This window comes from Pelecanus crispus, chromosome 7 (assembly GCF_030463565.1).
Source record: "Pelecanus crispus isolate bPelCri1 chromosome 7, bPelCri1.pri, whole genome shotgun sequence".
NCBI lineage: Eukaryota > Metazoa > Chordata > Aves > Pelecaniformes > Pelecanidae > Pelecanus > Pelecanus crispus.
In genome coordinates this window covers 40,911,443-40,930,574 of record NC_134649.1, presented here as the reverse complement: position 1 = coordinate 40,930,574, position 19,132 = coordinate 40,911,443, and the positions used below count along the sequence as shown (strand labels likewise).

The 19,132-nt window shown below is 39.0% G+C and overlaps 1 protein-coding gene across 4 annotated transcripts in view; it reads right to left on the bottom strand.

Moving 5' to 3' along the window:
* Positions 1 to 19,132, bottom strand: part of PRKAR2A (protein kinase cAMP-dependent type II regulatory subunit alpha) — a 67,368-nt gene that overhangs the window by 9,094 nt on the left and 39,142 nt on the right. For all 4 annotated transcript variants that reach the window (XM_075713868.1, XM_075713869.1, XM_075713870.1 and 1 more), the window contains 4 exons: positions 12,350 to 12,402; positions 10,637 to 10,720; positions 6,912 to 7,018; positions 1,456 to 1,609 (listed from right to left, as the gene is read on the bottom strand). In XM_075713868.1, the coding sequence (XP_075569983.1) occupies positions 1,456 to 1,609; positions 6,912 to 7,018; positions 10,637 to 10,720; positions 12,350 to 12,402 (398 nt within the window). The remainder of the gene's footprint in view (positions 1 to 1,455; positions 1,610 to 6,911; positions 7,019 to 10,636; positions 10,721 to 12,349; positions 12,403 to 19,132) is intronic.

Sequence of the window (19,132 nt, the reverse complement as noted above, 5' to 3'; positions counted from 1 at the left end):
TCTGCTCCAGAAGAGACCCACATTTGGTAACTGCTTTGTGCCTGAGCCTTCCAAGCTTTTGTTGGCCTAGGTCTGCAATGCAGCAGGAATAATCCACATTTCCTAAACAGCAGATAACCCATGAGCTTTAGCAATGACTTCTGCAGACTAATAAAAATATGTTTAAATTACATCAGGCACAAAATAGTACAATAAAACACGGCAACAACAGAATAACTGGAATAAATAACCAAAGTCTTAGGCAGGAAAATGCAGCCTTAGTTAATAAAATATCCACAGGACAGGTAACTAGCAAGAGGTCCCCCTTCAACTACACCTTGCTAATCAAGTGAATGTAATCACAGAAAAAAACAAACCCCAAATTAACCCAATTTGTGCAGTTCTTTTCAAAGGCAAACTGGAACAAAGATTCACCTTCTCATCTTCTTCCTCTTCTGAATGAGCTCAGTTAGTAGGTAACTGCTTTGTTCTGTCTTGTTCAAGAAATTAGATTCTGACATTACTCCCTGGTTGATTTACCAAAATCTTTTCTTTCAGCTCACAAAGAAAAGGGAAGTCAGAAGTCAGATCTCTCAGCAAGTGCTGAGATTGCATAAGCACGCCGTGTGTAGCAGATTATCAGTCCTATAATCAAGGTCACAACACATGGTCAACCCCCAGCAATAGTTGCTGAGCAGCCCAGCACACACAGAAAGCATACAACACTTTTGGCTTCAAAGGCTTCGTTGATCACACAATCCACTTATTATGTGAGACCTCACAGATGAGTAAGAGAGCACTGTGAAAATAACCCTATCCAAATAGTATAGAGAAAAGAACTAAAAAAGGAAACTAATGTCTACAGCCTCACATTAAACACTGCTGGGCTAGAGACAAAGCAACACCATTATTTAGCTTGGAATCTCATAGGTCATGCTGACCTGAGAACCTCTTCCAGGGTAACACAAAGGAACCAGAAACATCATGACAGTTTATTTTGAAGGAAAACAAAGCTTTGGGCAGTTTTCCTAGCTCTTCAAATTACTGACATCATCAAGAAGATATTTAACACCTTCCCATTCCCCTTAAAGCAAACAAAATGGTAAGAAGGCAAGTTGAAAATAAAGAACATAATTTAGATACTGTTTCCCCCTCCCATAAAATACGTGTATTAATGCCTCCACTGTCCTCTGCAGCATGAAAACAAAAACAGGGTTTTTTCCCCTAACAAAAGCCACAATTACAGCAAATACAAAATAATAAAGGGACAGATAAAATTAGCGATACAGTTTTTACAGACAAGTTGTTCTAGAAAGGTGGCCATAAAGATTTGCACAATGGATCTCTTATGCCAGGAGGTAAGATAACAGAGATAGAACAGCTATTAGCACAAGGAGCTATATCAAGAGAAGCATCGGACATGGTGAGTTAGCGTTTAAAGTATTATGGATGAGAACGCAATTTCCTTTTCCTTACCAGTCCCCAAAGGGCTCCTTCTGTTGTGGCAACGATGGTGGCAGCTCTAGGAGTGTTGTACATCAACGCCAGTTCCCCAAAACTGCCATGGTTATCATAGCGGCCCACACAGCGTGACTGGTTGTCTTTTGCTACAACAATATCATACAATCCCCTGGAAAACAATGGAATAGATGCTTTTATTAGACAACATTCCAGTACAAATCATAAAAACAGCTTTTTGCTGTTATACAAATAGTCCTCTTATTGCTGGGTGAGATAGCACATGCTTTACTGAGCTTTCCAATTGCCTGATACTAAGCTGCTTCTATCTACGTTATTTTCACAATAATTCTGTCTTAATAAAGCATTTCACTCCTGATACATCTGGGCAGGATCTACTTGGTTTCCTCTGCATGGTATTTTGGCATTGCTGCTGTTAAGCGTTCTCGCCACGGTGATAGGTAGTTTCATCATTCTTTAACGGTATTTGTCTTTTCACAGCATGGGTGTTACCTAGTGAGGCCTCTTTAGAGTGACTGGGATCCCTCTATACCCATTTTCTCAGTGACAGCATTGCTACAGTAACTTTGGGGTACACTCAATCCAACCACTCACCTGCTCCTATGGTTTTGCCTGAGCTCCAGCTTAAGGGTGTGTCTATATCATAACCCCAAGATGCAACTGTAGCTTGTATCTGCATATGCCCATGCTAAATTCAAACTGTCCAGCCCTTGTATGGACAACAGTGATGCCGCAGAAGCACAAAGATCACAGAAAGGGCCCTTCTTTACATACCTAAGATACTGACTGAGTTTTGCAGTGCAAACTGACCAGTCTTCTTATGAGCAGCACATATTGATCCTCAAGCTGGAGGATTTAAAGCTAGTTCAGGAATGTTATACATGCCACATCTTTACACTGTAGCACAGAGATCTCCAGAGGCAACCATTTCTCACCTAGTATTGGTCTAATAGCTCCCTTATGACCAAAACTTTTATCGCTCCATTCAACTTCACACCATGCTGCAACTCTTGAGCACTCTGACAGTTGAACCAACCAATTTTATCACCATTTTCATGGAGGTATGGCTACTGAAGAATGCAGGTTACGGCATGCAATGTTCAAACATGAAGAAGCAGTTCGACTCTCACAAAGCTCTGTGTGCTGAGGTGCCACAGTAGGATGCACAAGCTTAGGAAGTATGGGTGAGTAACTTCCAGCAGCGTTGCAGAACATTATGGGTTCCACTCTAGTCACACTGGCTTCAAATTAAAGTGGCCGAGCTAAAAGGTTTTTAATTCCCTTCTTGTTGTTGTTGTTGTTATAGCTCACTTCTAGAAACAGGAAAGCTCTCTAAAGCTGCTGACATCTAACCAGGATCTCCGAACAGATCAAGAGGAAAGTGTACAAGTACCAGAAGCCTCCTTGAACTTTGTTCATAGGGAGCTGTAACCTGTTTAAATTGGAAAGGCCTCCTCGCCCTGTTCTCCAAGAGGCATACTTCCTACATTATAATGAAGTTAAGGGAACAGTATCCCAGAATTTACTAAGAATCAAAAGACTACTCTGATGAAGATGCAGGTAAAACTCCAGCGAGTCAAAGCTCAAGACACAAATCTGGACCAAACTGCACCACAGCAACTGCATGTGAAGAAACAGGCTGTGCACAGAAAGGTAGCCCTTTAAAAGTCAAACAAGTGTCTGTAACACCCTCAGGACTGTCTTATGCTTGGGGCTTTAAAAAAAATACTTTAAAAATATAGCTTGGCTAGGCCTGATTAATTCTTGGCTGTGGTGCCAGAGATCATTCAGGGACTAGCCACCAGCGTAACAGACTTTACAAAATATATCATGCCCTGGAGAGAAGCAGGTAGGGAACACCTTACTGGCTTTAAGCAGCGTAACATGCATATTATTTTCCCCAGGAGTTTAGATCTTTGTCAGAAGGAATGGTATTATCTCCCAGAACATTATTAGGCAGGTAAGAAAAAAAAAGAATCACCAGAAATGGCAGGTGAACTTCTCATGGTAAACAAGTATGGGAACAGACTCATTGGTGAGACCTGCCTAGTATTAACAGCAGAGGGTCTTTCAGGATTGCTGATGGACAGCCCTGGGTTTGTTAGTTATCTGTAAGCACTGCTACATCTGAAAAAAAAAAATGTACTACGGGACAGCTTTATGCCAGCTTCATTTGTAGGAGATTCCAGAAGTGGACATTACATGCATCAAACGAACAATTAAAATACATCAAAGTGGGGAAGCTTTGCACAATGACTTGAGGGTCTACTGTATTAAAGCCTTTCAGACCCAGAGAAAAGTTTGGCTACTTGGTCAATAGTAGATGGGCCAGATTCAGACATGTCAGAGACCAAAAAATTCAGTTTCTCTTTTCAACCAGAAAGCTAAAGGAAGAAGCTAGGCGCATGAAGACTGCATAACATCCTTACCAGACACTTTTTACACTCTACTGCTTACTCACATGTAGGAGAGAGAGAAAGAAACCAACAGCACGCTAACAGTAAGCTAAATAAGGATTAGTGCTGATGGAAAGTTTCACTAATTCTTGTAATGTCCAATATCTACTTAATGATTCTTTGAGAGGCACTGGAGGCAACAATCTTCTGAGGTTTTTTTTTGATCTAGAAGAGCCATCTGTGAGCACCTTAAGTAAACTCAAAAACTTCTTCCCATCCCTCAGCCTGAAAGTCACTTACTAGTGCCATTTATCTCCAAATAACTATAGCCACCAACCTTCAGCCAAGCATTCAGCTGTCTGTGGCCCAAGGACTAAATTGGTGAGGCACCACTGGGTGACCTTGACTCAGCTTTATTGAGAAAACTGTTGCTGAGCTGTGAGACAGTCTGTGAGCTAAAGCCCTGCAAGATAATAAGAATAAAAACACAGACTGAAGTGTAATTGTTGGGATGGTAATCATTAGGAGCTCAAGGACTCAAAAGAAAAATACCGACATGAAAAAATATAAAACCCCAAGGAAGAAGCAGAAAAGCAGAAGAGGGCAACTCAGCAAGATTGTGGATCAGTCTGTTCCAAGAGGCAACAGAGGGCAATGCTGCCCCTCCTGACTGACAACTGTTCAATCAGCAGAGACTCATCAGGTGCCTCCTCAGCAGTGATGAGCATACTAATCTTTAGCCACGCAACCCATTCGTCCTAGCTCTCCCTTCCATGCAGTAAGCACTAAATAACTGCTGCATCCTCAAGTTGCATCTGTCCTGCCTGCTGTCCCTCTGCACTTGCTAAAAGACGCTCAGACAAAAGTGATCTGGTGAGGAAGTATTACAACCAGAAGACACTGGAAAAAAAAGGCCTGTGCCAGAAAGCCTATTTTTCTATGCAGACAAGAAGCTAAAGAGTTACATCTGCAACACAAAGTCACTATTCATTCAGACAGGAAGAAACTAATCCTCAGGGGTATTTAGGCATTAATGACTTATCTTAGAGTAACAAGACATGCCTACTGATGCCTTGAAAGAGCCAGAGTCCTCTGAATTTGCACTTGCAGGGAAGTGGAAATACTGTAGCTTTCCATAAGCACCCATATCGTGCTCTTCTTTTGCATGAAAAAATGAGGGGGTGGGAGGTGGAGGAGGACTGGAAGGGAGGAGGACTGTAAAGGGAGAGAGGGAGACAGAAAATTCGTAACTGTAGAATTCTAATAACTGAGTAGACAAGAGTTGCAGCCGAGTTGGTGTTTACAGCAAAGGCTGGTATGCTCTATTGCTAGACAACACCGAGTTTAATTTCCCTCACTGTATAGCCTTTCTGCCACATACTTTTGGCAATGTATTTATGTTACTGGTATATTATACCTTGAGAGTAAAACAAAACAAGAACTTAAAAACCTGAAATCTTCCAACCCAACTATCTCTTGGTAGAAAAAAACACTGTGGAATAGCATTACATCTGTAGAACAGAGACCATAAAAACATTTACCTGAAAATCAGATAAGGTTCCATTTCTCTTCTTTATTTTAGGTTAAAACTCATAGCAGGAAGAGCTTTTTAGTAACCAACAGGTTAAGAGCCTTACACAGAAACAAAGTGAAATATGCTGATGGTATCTAACATTTCTGAGAGGCTCCCAAACTGAGTTTAAGTTTCCTCAAGATTAGGAACCACTGTTCTGCATACACCTCATCTTTGCAGAGCTGGTGGCTCTGGCTCCCATGAGTTCTGATCTGCAGTACCTTACTCTTATCAGGGACAGCCTGATCTCCCCAGTGAACATGGCAAGAGAAGAAACTTGTCCTATCTAGCCAAAGACATGGGATTGGTCTGAGTCAGAAGGGTTGAGGGAGACTGTCGAAATGGAGCACTGGTTTAGGCTAATGGGATGGTATGGTAGAAGACAGGGGAGCGGGCGTACGGTCACAATATATTTGAGGTAGACTTACGTTCTGTAATTCCACTAATCAGAAAGGGGAATGTCCTTAAAATGAAGGGTGATTTAAAATGAACAATTTCTAACCTAGGAGTTCTTTTGCAAATTCCTTAAACACAGCATAAATGACAATTCAAAAGGCAACACACTGTCTTGAAGAACTGCTTTGAAAGCCTTTAATATAATGTCAATGGTGCCATTATTTTAGTGATAAGGAAGATAAGTGTGTCAAAAAAGTACTTTGCTAAGATCGTGTTCCAACAGACGTTTGTAATTCAGTCGGTAATATTCTGTTCAATATTACAGTTTTACAGGAGAAAATAAATCTGTATCCTTAATTCTTTTTCAAATACGGTGATTAAAAGTAACATTAGCCAGAATTTCTTCCAAAAGAGTAAAAGATACTCAAAATGTGCATGCACACGCATAGCTATTATATGCCTGTTGCACATAAATATGATCCACTATCATGTGAATTTACTTGATGCTAGAAATTGCAAAACGGCACCTTAAACTCTGCAAATACAAACCACGTGACCAACAGAAGCGAAGTAACCACAGATCTCTCTGAAGTCAATGATCAAAACTAATTGGAGACAGTCCATGTTGTTCCATGGTAGCCGCTACCATGGATTTTTATTTCCTGTATTCTCCTTCCCCAAAATAATCTCCTATCCCTTCCCTTACCATATTGTTTCTTTTGCTGCTTTTCCCCCTCCTTTCTTCAGAAAAAACACATCCTGGTCTGGAGTCAGCATGTAATATGGCTGGTTTTAAGCTATGCGTATGCTGATGGGCACAAAAGCTAAACTGAACAAATCATAGGCAAGCTCATGCTGCAGCCCTTCCCTCAGAGAAAGTGGTATTTGAGTTTTTACACAGTCACACAGAACGTGTTAAAACCCAGCAGGTTTGAAATGTCCACCTCTGTCAAATTTGATTGCCCCTCAGCCAATGATCCAAAAGTCAATGGGAGCCTAAAGGAGAAAATTGAAAGATCAAAATTCCCTGCCATTTCTAAGAAACTGAGAAGAAACATACTCTACATTTCAAAGGCATGGCTGCTTACCGCTCAATGACATAGAAGTTGTCTCCATCATCACCTTGGTCAATCACATGTTCCTGAGGTTTCACCTTCCTCTCAAACATGGCATCAAGGACCTGAGACAGCTGCTCCTATAAAATGAAGGGGGGGGGGGGGGGGGGGGGGGAACGAACAATAAAAACAGAAACAAACTCTCAGAAGATACATCTTAGCATTATTGCTGGACAAAGGCAAGTTCATTTGACTTGATCTGGATAGTGAAGTGCAACATGCATTGCATTATTTTTACTGCATGCCAATACAAGTAATACTGATATTAAATGTTGATTTCCACTAGTAAGTACCTCACTTGTTTCCAGCTTATTAATGTAAGTTCAATAACGCAAACATACATACTTCCATTACAGAAGAGCTATTATCTCAAATTTATGTCCAAATGGTTTAACTTTTGCATACCATTTCAGTGCCAAAGCACACCTGTACAGCAAGCTCTCACCTGACACAGCTTCACTGCAATGGATACATACTGATTTATGTCAACAGTACATATATTTCATTATATGTATGATGTCTAGAAACTGCACCGTGATTTATTAGTAACTTATTTATACTGTCATCATCTAAGAGACCCAGTCACGATCAGGACTGTACTGAACAAGACTCTATACGGAGTTACTTCCCTAGATAGTCTGTGTTTTAGAGAACCTGCAATTCCAGCACAAGATCAGATAGGTATAGATGGGGAGCACATACAGAAAACAGAATAATGCTGGTCTGCACAGCAGACTCAAGCTAGGTTTCTCTGATGAGCCATGACTAAACTGTTTTTGTAGGCAGCCCAGCCAGAGAAGCTGTGAAAGCCAAGAGACGATGCCATATAAATACCTTGCCTCAATGCTGAGCTGCTTTACCATCTTTGTTATTCTGAAGTACAGTAACAATAGACTTGCATTGCATTGTCAATGACCAGATGTTCAAAGTTGAAGATGTATCTTTTTAGAAACTCAGCTGTGATCTACTGTATGAACACACAAACTAGTCTTTATGCTGCTAGATACACTTGAAATAGTTACTGTGCTCCTTAAGTTGGGAATAATAATTGCAGCATCTGTAGGCACCAGTATATTGAAAATATTGCCTATCTTTTCATTAGAATCATATTTTCTTGTCTTTAAAAACTCTCCTGATATTTAAACTAAACAAACAATCGTTGCATGAAAGCCATTTATTTTAACCACTTATTTCACAGCATGCATTTGAGTAACAATTGTCAGAAAATAAGCAATGCAGACTTTAAAAAGCCTTTTAAGACTACTGTAATTCAATAATGCTTTATTTGGAGGATACACAGGCAAGGACATCATTTTAAGTAAACAAAACACTGAACTCTTCTATCAATAAAAGGACAATCTTCTTCAGATTTCTGAACTATAAAAAACCCTCTTGGTTTAGAAATGGGTACTGAGCATGCTCAGGGGCCTTGCAGGTAAGGATAATAGTCATTGCTCTCACCCAGTACAAAATTCAGTTGTAACTAGAATTCTGCAAACTTACTTATAAGATACTGTGGAGCCTGCGCATGATACATCATACAGAGCTTTTAACAGGAGAGAAGTTATCTACTCCCCCAGCACTTTATATTGAAACACAAATCAGGTTTATCATTGGGGATGCTCAAAATCTCAGGGTTGAACTTGGTGACAATCTAAATTGATTTTAGTCCAAAGTTCAACGTGAACCTTGCTAGAAGTGATCCATTGGACAGTGGCTCCCTTGTGTTTCATACCAAGCATTACAGCAACTATTCATGCAAGTGAAGACATTTAAAAGGGCTGTTGAGTCACTGGGCCTAAATTCAGCACAGTTCAGCTAAATGCAACCAGTGGAAAAGGGATGAATTTGGCCAGGACATTCATATTACTCCTAAAGGGGTTTTATGCAGTTTTGTTGTTGTTGGGTTTGTTTGCTTGTATTTAACAGTTTTACATGACACTCTTTAGAGGTTAAGAAGCAAAAGAACGTATTTTGAGCCCTAATTTGAAAGTGTTCCTCACAATTATTAAAGGACAACATACACTGAGCAAAAGCAGCAGCCATGCATTCTGCCTTTCAGTGGGTATTCTACAGCCAACCTTCCAAACCAGTCACATTATACAGAGGGAATTAGTTAAGAAATTATTGGGAGGAGAGGTGAAAGGATGCAAGTTCCACACTCCCTTTATACCCATCAGTAGGAAAGCTCTCCCCTCTCTGCTAAGTGCCCTTTATCATACTATAATCAGTGTATGGACTGCAGTCATCTTTTTCAGCCATGTGCTATCTTAAAGCCTGAGTCTTTAACAGTTGCAGTTAAGATCAGTTCCATTACTTCTCTCCTCAGCTGCTTAGAAAGCTTTTCCCAGGAAGCAGTATTTTTCCAATCCCACTTTCTCAGCTCAAATTCATTTTTCAAAGTCATCTTTGAATATTAACTGGTTATTAATTTTTGCTTCTGGGTGATTTTGCTGGAAGCTAAAAGGTTGGCCTACTCAATTCGAATGGTGATCACATTTTGTACATATCCCTTGAGCTGCTCAATGTTCTTAAATGTGTTTCATTTTTTACTGTACATGATCAGGTTACTTGCAAAAGGAATCTTTAAAATGTCTTAAATAAATAGGCTTAATGACAACAGGAATTCCAGAACAGTGAAAGGCCAGTCTTGGAAAGGACAGCTTTCAAGGAAACTTTTTGACACAATGTCAATTCCTCAAGGCTGCTGCAATCAAAAGCTTTCAACAATTATTTTGAGAATGCAGTTCAATGACTCGGGGTTTGTACAGCAACCAAGAACTGGAAGAACTTCCTGGTTTTCAGGGAAAGCTGAGCACCATTTCTGAAACTATAAACAATCACATCCATCCTTTCATATCTCAGGCAAAGCTCAGCGATTCAAACCAGGAAGCTTCAGGGACCATCGCTGGTGTTACAGCTTTCATTCTTCCCCAGCCTGTAGTATGTAGTAGATATGTCAGTTCTGTTTTCATGGAAACACCAGAACAAGAACAAGATGCATTTATTCTGTGGCCTCTCAGAGGCTGGATTAGAGGATTTCCAAAGGTCTGTTCCTGAACTATCCTATGATCCTCATTAAAAAAATTCGTACCAATTAAGATTACTAAGTGCGAGCAATGGAGACACTCATCCTTAAAACTCAATGCTGAGGCAATGAGTAATTAATAATCAACTTCAGCAATAAAGATGAGTAAGAATAGGAACAACCTAAAAAAATTACCTTACATTCATTTACAGAAAATTTACTGACACGCTGGCATTTAAGAAAAAGGTGCAGCAATCTGAAATCATGCATATGTGGATAATGTTCAATACCACAATTGTGTAAGTAATTTCCTTTTTAAATTGCCCATAAAATTATGAACTATCTCCTAGGGAAATCAGGTGCAGTGGTACCCAACAGCAAATACTGAAAGATAAGCAAAGGAATTAAAAACAAAACACCAAACTTTTCTCTAACAGAAAAAAAAAAAAAAATTGCAGGGAGAGGAATCTGACAATCATGGTAACTGACAATTTGACATGTTTGTTTATATTGTTCATTGATTGTCGATCTCCAAACACACGTCCCAATCCAGCCTGCATATAATTAATAATTCATAAACTCTCACAATGCAAATGAGTGTCTAGATCATGCTATTACCTGTACCTACAAACCATCAACTCCAGTTAAGATTTCCTTAAAATGATATTACCTGATCTAGGTTTTTGAAGAGCAGGATATCTTTACATGCTTCCTGCAGTCTGCATCGCTGTTCATCAGTTTTTGGATGAACTACCTTTAAAACAAAGTAATGTTTTACTTTACCTTTAAAATTGTCATGACAACAAAGAAATATGATTACAGACTGAACCTTCACTTCAGAGTGAAAAAGCAGAACACAATTTAAGAGTGTCAAAAGTATACAGTTCTTTTTTTGTTGTTTGTATAAACAGTATTTATATATAAATATAGAATGCAAGACAGAATGAAAGAGACATAACAAATATATTATGCTGACAATTAACACATGCAAAATAACAGTCAAGGAAGACAAGAAAGAGGACGCCTTTTCCTTTCCCTTCCCTTCTAACCCAGCCACAGATACACAGTCAAGGCCTGAGCATTTGGAACAGAGGAAAATGTCAACAGTTTTCTTTCTAAACTCTGGCTATATACTTTTTTTTGGCATACAGGTAGTTTATAAGATTTATGATACATATGTATCTCAGCCCATCTAATAACAGAAGTTATTTAAGAAGCGGGGGGGGGGGGGGGGGGGGGGGGGAGGTGTTTCCCAACAAAATTACTTAAAATAAAAGCTTTGCCGTTTGAAAGATTTTTTTTTTGCTATTTCTTTCCAATTACAAACATCTCGTCAGGTTAAAGGAACTATGACTCACCATGTCATAAAAATGTTTATAGATGTGCTTGTTGGGGGCTAATTATGAAAACATATATAAAAATATTAATTACCTCACATTTACCACATTAACTGTATTTCTGGAATAACAAGGATTCCAAAAAACAGTTATGTCAGTAGGCATTTCTAAAAATTCTTTTTCCAAAGTTGAGCAGGTCTCAGATCCTTGTTTTAAAAGAAAATTGAATATTGAATCAGCAGTCAGGAAAATTAAGACTTTTGATGGAATAAATGTGTCCAGCTTTACAAACATTTGGATGATCAGACACACTCATAGACTTTTTTTTCTTTTTATAGCATCTTATTTATGAAGTATCTTCTTTTCTAAGAGAAATTAAATTAGACTTAGATTTTTCATTGCAGAAGTGTAAGCATCCCTGAGATGGAATCTGGAAAAGAAACACCGTTAAGTCCAGAGAGAAAACATTGACCCTCACCAGCCAGGCTACAGGATTTGCTCACATAAAACCATCTCTAAAGAAATACAATTACAGTATCTGGACTTGCAATTCTTAGAAATTCACGACTTTCAAAAACAATAGAAAAACAGGTGGCCACAGTCTCAACTTATTTCAACAAAGTATTTCTCCTACCCAGGCAGAACTGCTTTGACAAGAAAGGCAGTAAAAAGTATGTGAGTAATTTTAAGCACCCATGAAGAAACAGCTGTGGTAAAGCTTAACTAATTCTTCACAACAGTTATCAATGCTCTAGGAATTGCCTCAACAAGCCTTTAAGATAATTGAGAAAGGAAACTATCCAAAATTTTAAAGATGGTAGACTTAAGAACAGCTCTCAAGTCTTTTGAAGTAAAATTGTATTAAGGCTATAGTGACTGAAAAAGTGCATGAGACAAAACGGCCCTAAATTTCAGAGTAATGTCACTTTGGCAGTGTCAGCATACCACACAGCCTCTCAGCATGAAATGCACAAGTGGTAGGGAAAAGGTGACGTACAGACATCTGCCTGTCAAACTGTAGAGAGAAGCAATTCACTCAGTCTTACTTTTTGTTCTGTATCTTCTTCCTCTTCATCTGGATTGAAGGCTTCAGCACAAACTTGGAATAAAAAGAGAGAGGAAATTAGTAAAAAAAAAGCAGTTACATGAGAACATCAAACAAATCCAAGTTTAAATTCCTTTCTTCTATATTTTATTTTCCTACAGAAAAAACAAAATCACTTTTAGTTTTATGTCAGAGGCTTAAATCCTATCTATTCTCTGAGCAGGCACAGCATGGCTGTTCTCAAACTCTCATGTAAAAAAATCTATAACTTACAATAGAAACTAATCTTGCCTAGCAAGTACTCTAAAGCATGCACACAGATTTCCTTTCAATTCTTACCAAAGCATAATAATCTCCATTCAGATTCATTTACAAACATCTTCTCTAAAATGCAGGGGAAAAATACTGCAGCTACTGCTTTGTTCTTTGCAGTGCAATGTATATAGCAAAACACACTTTCTTAAAACAAAAAAAAAAAAAGAGTACAAGGAGGCATGTGGCACTGCACCTCAAGTCAGACTTGCAAGCAAGTATCTGCATTTTGGGTTTTTTTGGATACAGAGAAATCACATTCACACAGAAATTAACCTGGGAAATGAACAATCAGTTTGACCATAGTATATTCTATGACAAAATAATGTTTAGTCCCCTCCCCCATATACTCCTGTATCTTACTACATTTGAATCAAATGAATGTCAAGTTGCAATATAGAAACAACTTTAAAAAATACACAATGTGTTTTTTTTAAAAAGCATGAGAACATTTGTAGAAACTACACTATACACTGTAGAGCACAGGAACAAGGCTCTGCCAAACATGTCATCATAACTACAGGATCAATTGTAAGAGAGGCAATGATAACGGTGAGCTTCTAAAATTTCAAAACCATTTTTGTTTGGTTTTAATACTTCAGAAAAGGCTTATCTTCACTTATCTTTATGCTGTTACACAATTTTACAATATTAAACACAGACACCTTTGGCTGCCAAAAGCCTACGGCTCTAGCTCAGACTTTCTTATTAATCCGTGGACATTTGTAGTTCTTACATGTCAAAGTGAACTCCACATTCTAAGTAGCTGTAAGATAGAGAGAGTCAGTCCTGTTTTCATCTAGCTCTGCTCTTATTAAAATAAGTGTGGTCTTACTTCTGAGGCCACTTGTAAAATTTTACAAGGAAGCACAGTCAAGCATTTGTCTTCCTACTTTATCCAGCACCCTGACAAAACTGAAGACTTGGCAGAATGCCCAGAAGCACACTGCAATGACATCTAACCATTGAATGGACTTAGAAAGTATAAATAAAAATAAGCAGATTTAAAAAAAAAAAATAAATCTAGAAAGCCTAGCATTCAGCAACTTGCAAATAATTTGAAAACACATACAGAACTATTGACCTTGTCATCATGCTTTCAAAAGGACTATAAAAATGCACAAGTCCAGCATAATTTACTGGGAAAGACTTGCCTTCCCACCCCTCCCCTGCCAAAAGGTACAGATCTTTCCTAGCAAATTAGATTTTAATTCCTTTTTTTCCTGGAGAGGTTGAAGAGACTGGAATACAACACAAGCATTCCATTTATCGAACCACAATGTAAAAATCCAATCATGTAATCATTAGGCATTTAAAGAGTAGTTATTGCTCATACAACAAACCCAGTGTCACACCGCCTCTTCTGGTTTGCACCATTTAACAATATAGAAACGATACATTGACAGTGCACCTACAACAAACACATGCTTTTAGTTTAACAGAGTGGTCCACCCACGTTTAGGGCAGATACTTTCCAAAGGATAAACAGCATTCTTCCCCAGCTGAAAAAACATATAGTCTACCACACAGTCCAAAGATGTCTCTATTATGAGAAGGTAGATGCCTACAAAGCTGCAGAACTTGGACTGATAGGCAAAGATCCACTTAATATGCAATACAAAGGCACTAACAAAGAGAACATTATTAGCATTTTGGTGTGAAATCCTTTCATTTTACAGTAAGGATCAAAGTCTATTAGGAAAGCTTTGGATTTTCTTAAAAGAAACACTCTTTGGTTTAAACAGCATGGTGAAACTGGAGATAAAAAGAAATCTTTATTCTTTACAACCAGCATATCTTACCAGTAACTAGAGTTTAATTCTTTATTATGCACTATAGTATGTCCTATAAATGCACTTCTGTACGTTTCTGAAAGTACCTGGCATATAAGCACATTCAATCTGTGTATCTATGAATTCAGAGATCTCTGTACTTCATTATATCGTTCTATCATTTAAATTCTCAGTATTAAGCTGCAAATTAGATTTTGTTCCCAGCTCAACTGCAGGGAAGCTATTACTAAGAATACGCTTTGGAATTGAGGAAGTTCTCTTCAAGATTTCTTTGAGAAAACAAGTTTAATTACCATGACTAAGACTACAGCATTAGAGCAAAACCTTATCTTAAAACACACAGTAATCACACAGTTCTCTGCAACTTTAGTATCAAACAGCTTGGGTTGGGATTTGTACATGTAAGTCTCCCCTATTTCATCTTACCTAGTAAGGGCAACACCAGCTTCATAAAGCCCACTAAGGATAGAGACTAGGACTTAGGGCCCTCCCCTTACATATGGAAATCACTTCTGTAGTGCCCATGAATGCGCACCACAGAAATTCAACAAGAATGTGGCAAAAATACTGCTTCTTCCCATGCTGTCATGTAGAAAGCCTTCCCATTATACTTTTCATTCTTCAACCTCCTGCTGGGATTTCTTTTTGCATGTGGAAACAGTAGGGCAGATGTTTTGGACTTCGACTGACAGCTCTGATTGACAGGACTTTCTTTACTTGCAGGCAGAGCTGTAATGCTTAATGTAACATATCTGTTGTGGGATGGTTAAAAAAAGGGGAGAGAGACAAAAATGATTAATTCTGACCTCAAGCTTAAATTAATATTGTGATATGCTGGAAAGCCCACAGAAAGCTCTTCAGCCTACTCATATTAATACATAACAACCAACAGCATTTTCCAAATATTTTAAAACATGACTAATGCAAAGAAAAGGCGAACATTACGTCAATACCATCCTATGGTTTATCTCGCAGTACGTCCAATTTTTCTTTCCATTGTTTTTAATTGGTCAATTACTTGTGGAAGTCTACACTGGTGAACATATTACCTGTCAAGATCTGTGTGTCAGTCTTACCTTCAATATGTTTTATGTTATCTGTGCTCAAACAGTGTTGCTTCTCTATTCTTCTGACTGAAAAGAACCCCCGTAACTACCCTAAACTCTGCTACCCCTGTCAGAAATCTATGGAAGTTAATTTCAGGTCTCCTGAAGGTTAGTCATTTGCGGGTTACAGTACAGCCAGTCCCAATGAAAAACTGTTTGATCTTTCATTTTGACAGAGTGAAAACATACTTGCCCCACTATTTTATATGTGACTGAATTCATATATAAACTATTTCAGTGTTCCAATAAAACATGTACTCCAAGGCAAGCTTATTCTCACAAGATTATCCTGAAGAAATGTGTTGGTAGCATCTTTTCAGACTCATTGAAACAGCGGTTGGAAGAGATCTCTCTCTGAAGGTCATCCAGTCCAACCTACCCCTTAAAGGGGAGCTATTTGCAGTGCTAGATTGGGGCTGACCTGGAAACCTCCCTGGGCGAAGACTGCACGTCTCTGACTAACCTGCTCCACTCCTGCACCGCCCTCCTGGGGAAGAAGTTCTTCTTCATGTACAGTCTAAAGCTCACAAATATCTTGATACAATTTGAAGTGACTTCTGAAATCACACCTTCCTAATTGAGATTTTCAGCACAACTCTGCCCTTGAGCAAAGGCTAAGCATGAATGCAGCAGTGAAAGTTATGTACAAAGTGTGACGCACACCCCAATTACGTATGTCCAATACTAAGGCTATATTAACATATATCATGTGGACCAAGCTTCCTTCCAAATCTACCCACAGAGTTCAAATAGCTTTGGAACATAAAAACCAGTTTTCAGTCTTAAGAAGCTTTAAGATAAAAAGAAATTCGGGCTTTTATCCTACTATCTACATTTAGTCTCTCTTAGCTTCTGCAGCTTCTAGTTTAGCTTTCTCCTCATACAGCACCTTCTTTGGCTTTCAAGAACAGGCACATCTGTTAACACTTCTGAAGGCTCAGAAATGATACAACACGATCGCTGCTTTGTTATGCAGGTGACAGCATCTGAAAGCTGATCTTTCTAGCTGCAGCAATGACATAAGCAGTGGATGGGTGATGGGGAAGCAAGGGGTGGGGAGAGAATGGGAAGTAGCAAGAAAAGTTTGCCAGTACAACCACCACCTTTGTTTATGCAAGTTTTAATCGCTCCCAAGATAATATTGTTCTGCAAAATATGTGTTTTGTCAAGATCAAAGTCCTCGTACTCCATGCAAATCTGCGTAATAGTTCAGCATTTAGCTCCCATAAGCAAATAAAGCCTTTGTGAGAAATGCATACCATCCCGGTAGTTGAGAGATCACTGTTAAGATTTTTTTCAAAATAGTAGCCAAGAGGCTGAGGCCTGAAGCCCTTCAGACACACACAAGAGGAGGACAAATTCTCATATTGGACATGAAAATTCTACGTTTTATGTAAGGTGAATGCATTGTTAATATTTCTGTTGTTGTTGGAAGAAGTAGCAAAGACATGCTCTGTCATATTCTTGCAATTTTGGATAGCATCTTCTGTACTTCGGAGTGAAATCCTATTCACTCATCTTTACTTATGAGGGTGCATTACCTCCAACTGATCCTATGAGACCCATTAATGAAAATCCACCCAGAGTAGTACATGCAGAACAACTTTTCCAGTTATTTATTCAGATCAGTAATCTTGTGCTATGTTTAAGGCGACGTTCTTTGCATTTGAGTTTGCCGAAGCTTCAAACATTTTCTAAGTCTGTCTCTCAAGGGACAGATGCATAGCCTCTTCTGGGAGCACTATGCCAGCTGGAAAGGTGACCACTTCCAGTGGCTTGTCATTCCCTCTTTGACAGCTGAATTGCTAAAGCAGGCACTTCCAAAACGATGTAGTCGAGATGAACTTAGGAAGCTTAAACAGAGCTTATACACAGGTCTTTGCTGGCACAGCTCAACGTGATTTTCTGCACTGGGGAAAACAACTTCAAGTTTCCTCTCACTTCTGTTGCTGGATAGCTCAGCACTTTTTGGTTTAGAAATTGCACTTTGTTTCCCAAGTTAAAGAGCTCACCATGTCAAAGCAGATGACAGATTCGTACCTTGATCCAGCAAGTGGGAAACAGAACCTGCACCCATTTGCACTACCTGAACAATTTTCACATTCATGACAGTTAGAATGAAAAGCAACACTGAAAGCTGAAAAACAGTTAAGTCATCTGCAGGAAAATCAGCTGTTTCAGCCTTCAATTCACTAATGAGAACCGACTGAAATAAAGTGTAAATTTTTAGTTAAAAAGAATGTCATTGCGCCAGCCCAAAACTCAGATCTCAGGGCTTAGAAGCCTGGTCTTTTACTTTATGTTCCACATGAAAATCCCCAGATGCAGGAGGACCCACAGCAGTACCACCTCCTGACTTCATTCTTAATTCTCAAACAGGCATAACTGAGACACGACTTACAATGACCGGGACTTGAGCAAACAACGCCCCCTCAAATCTCTGTCAAATACCAACGCAGAATATTCAAACACACAACCACTTGCATGGCCATGTATGTCAAATCAAATGTAAGATTTTTTGAGGTGAGAAATAATTCGAAATAATGAATTTAGGTAGCAAAGGAAAAGAATGGATTTTTAGTCCTGGGAACAGCTTTGAATTTCATTTAAAGTTAAAAGGAAATTAAAATAAAATCAACTCAGTTCTTCACAGGCAGAGTTATTCTGCATTACAGATTAACTACAAAGATACAAAGTCACTCAGCATGGCTGTGCCAAACCAGCTCAGTCCAGCAAGGATTACAGGTTCAGGCGCAGCTTCGCACATGGTCCCAAAGCCTGCTCAGGCTGGAAAGCTGCACAGATCATTTTGTCAGCCAAAGAAGCCTATGAGACATCGATAAGCCTGTAAGGCCCTGAAGTCCTGCACTGTTTCACCCAGCTCTGCAAAAAGCCAGCGTTGCCTCTCTGTACTATTGTACATACAGAGCAACAGGTGGAAATGTTCACCTGGCTTACCCAAAGCGTTGCTTACACCCCTAATTCAACTCAAAAATGCCCATCTCTGATGCGGACATGATTGATATCTCTCAAGACCCACTACTTTATTAAAGTAATAAAACTGAGGTCACAGGCAGAGCTTGAAAGGATCCACTCTGTTCAAAGCTATCCCAAGGCACATTGGGATAGACATTTTTGCCCAGGGAGGGTGGGGCATTTAAGAGAACTGGGTGATGTATTACAGTGCTTGCTATCCTTGCCTTTAGAAACCTTTGATAACCATTCTCTCAGTACGATTACATACTTTCAGTAGTATTATCTAAATCAGACTTCTCCAGCTTGTTTTCTTTCCATCAAGACAGAAACGCAACAGTTCCAGTGACAATGGCTTGTGATAAAACTGTAATACCAGTGTCACACACTCCTACTTCATACTACATTTCAGTCATGAGTTCAGAACAGACTGCATAATCAATTATAAATGCCACCTTTTATGGTAATGTGTTTTTCTTCTTTGCAGGAAATCTAACTCAACATGCGCAGACATCTTTTCTCCTAAGATGCGTAAGTACAGGCAATATAATAAGCCCTTTAAAATTGTGACAATTGGTTGATAACTATTTCCATATGTAC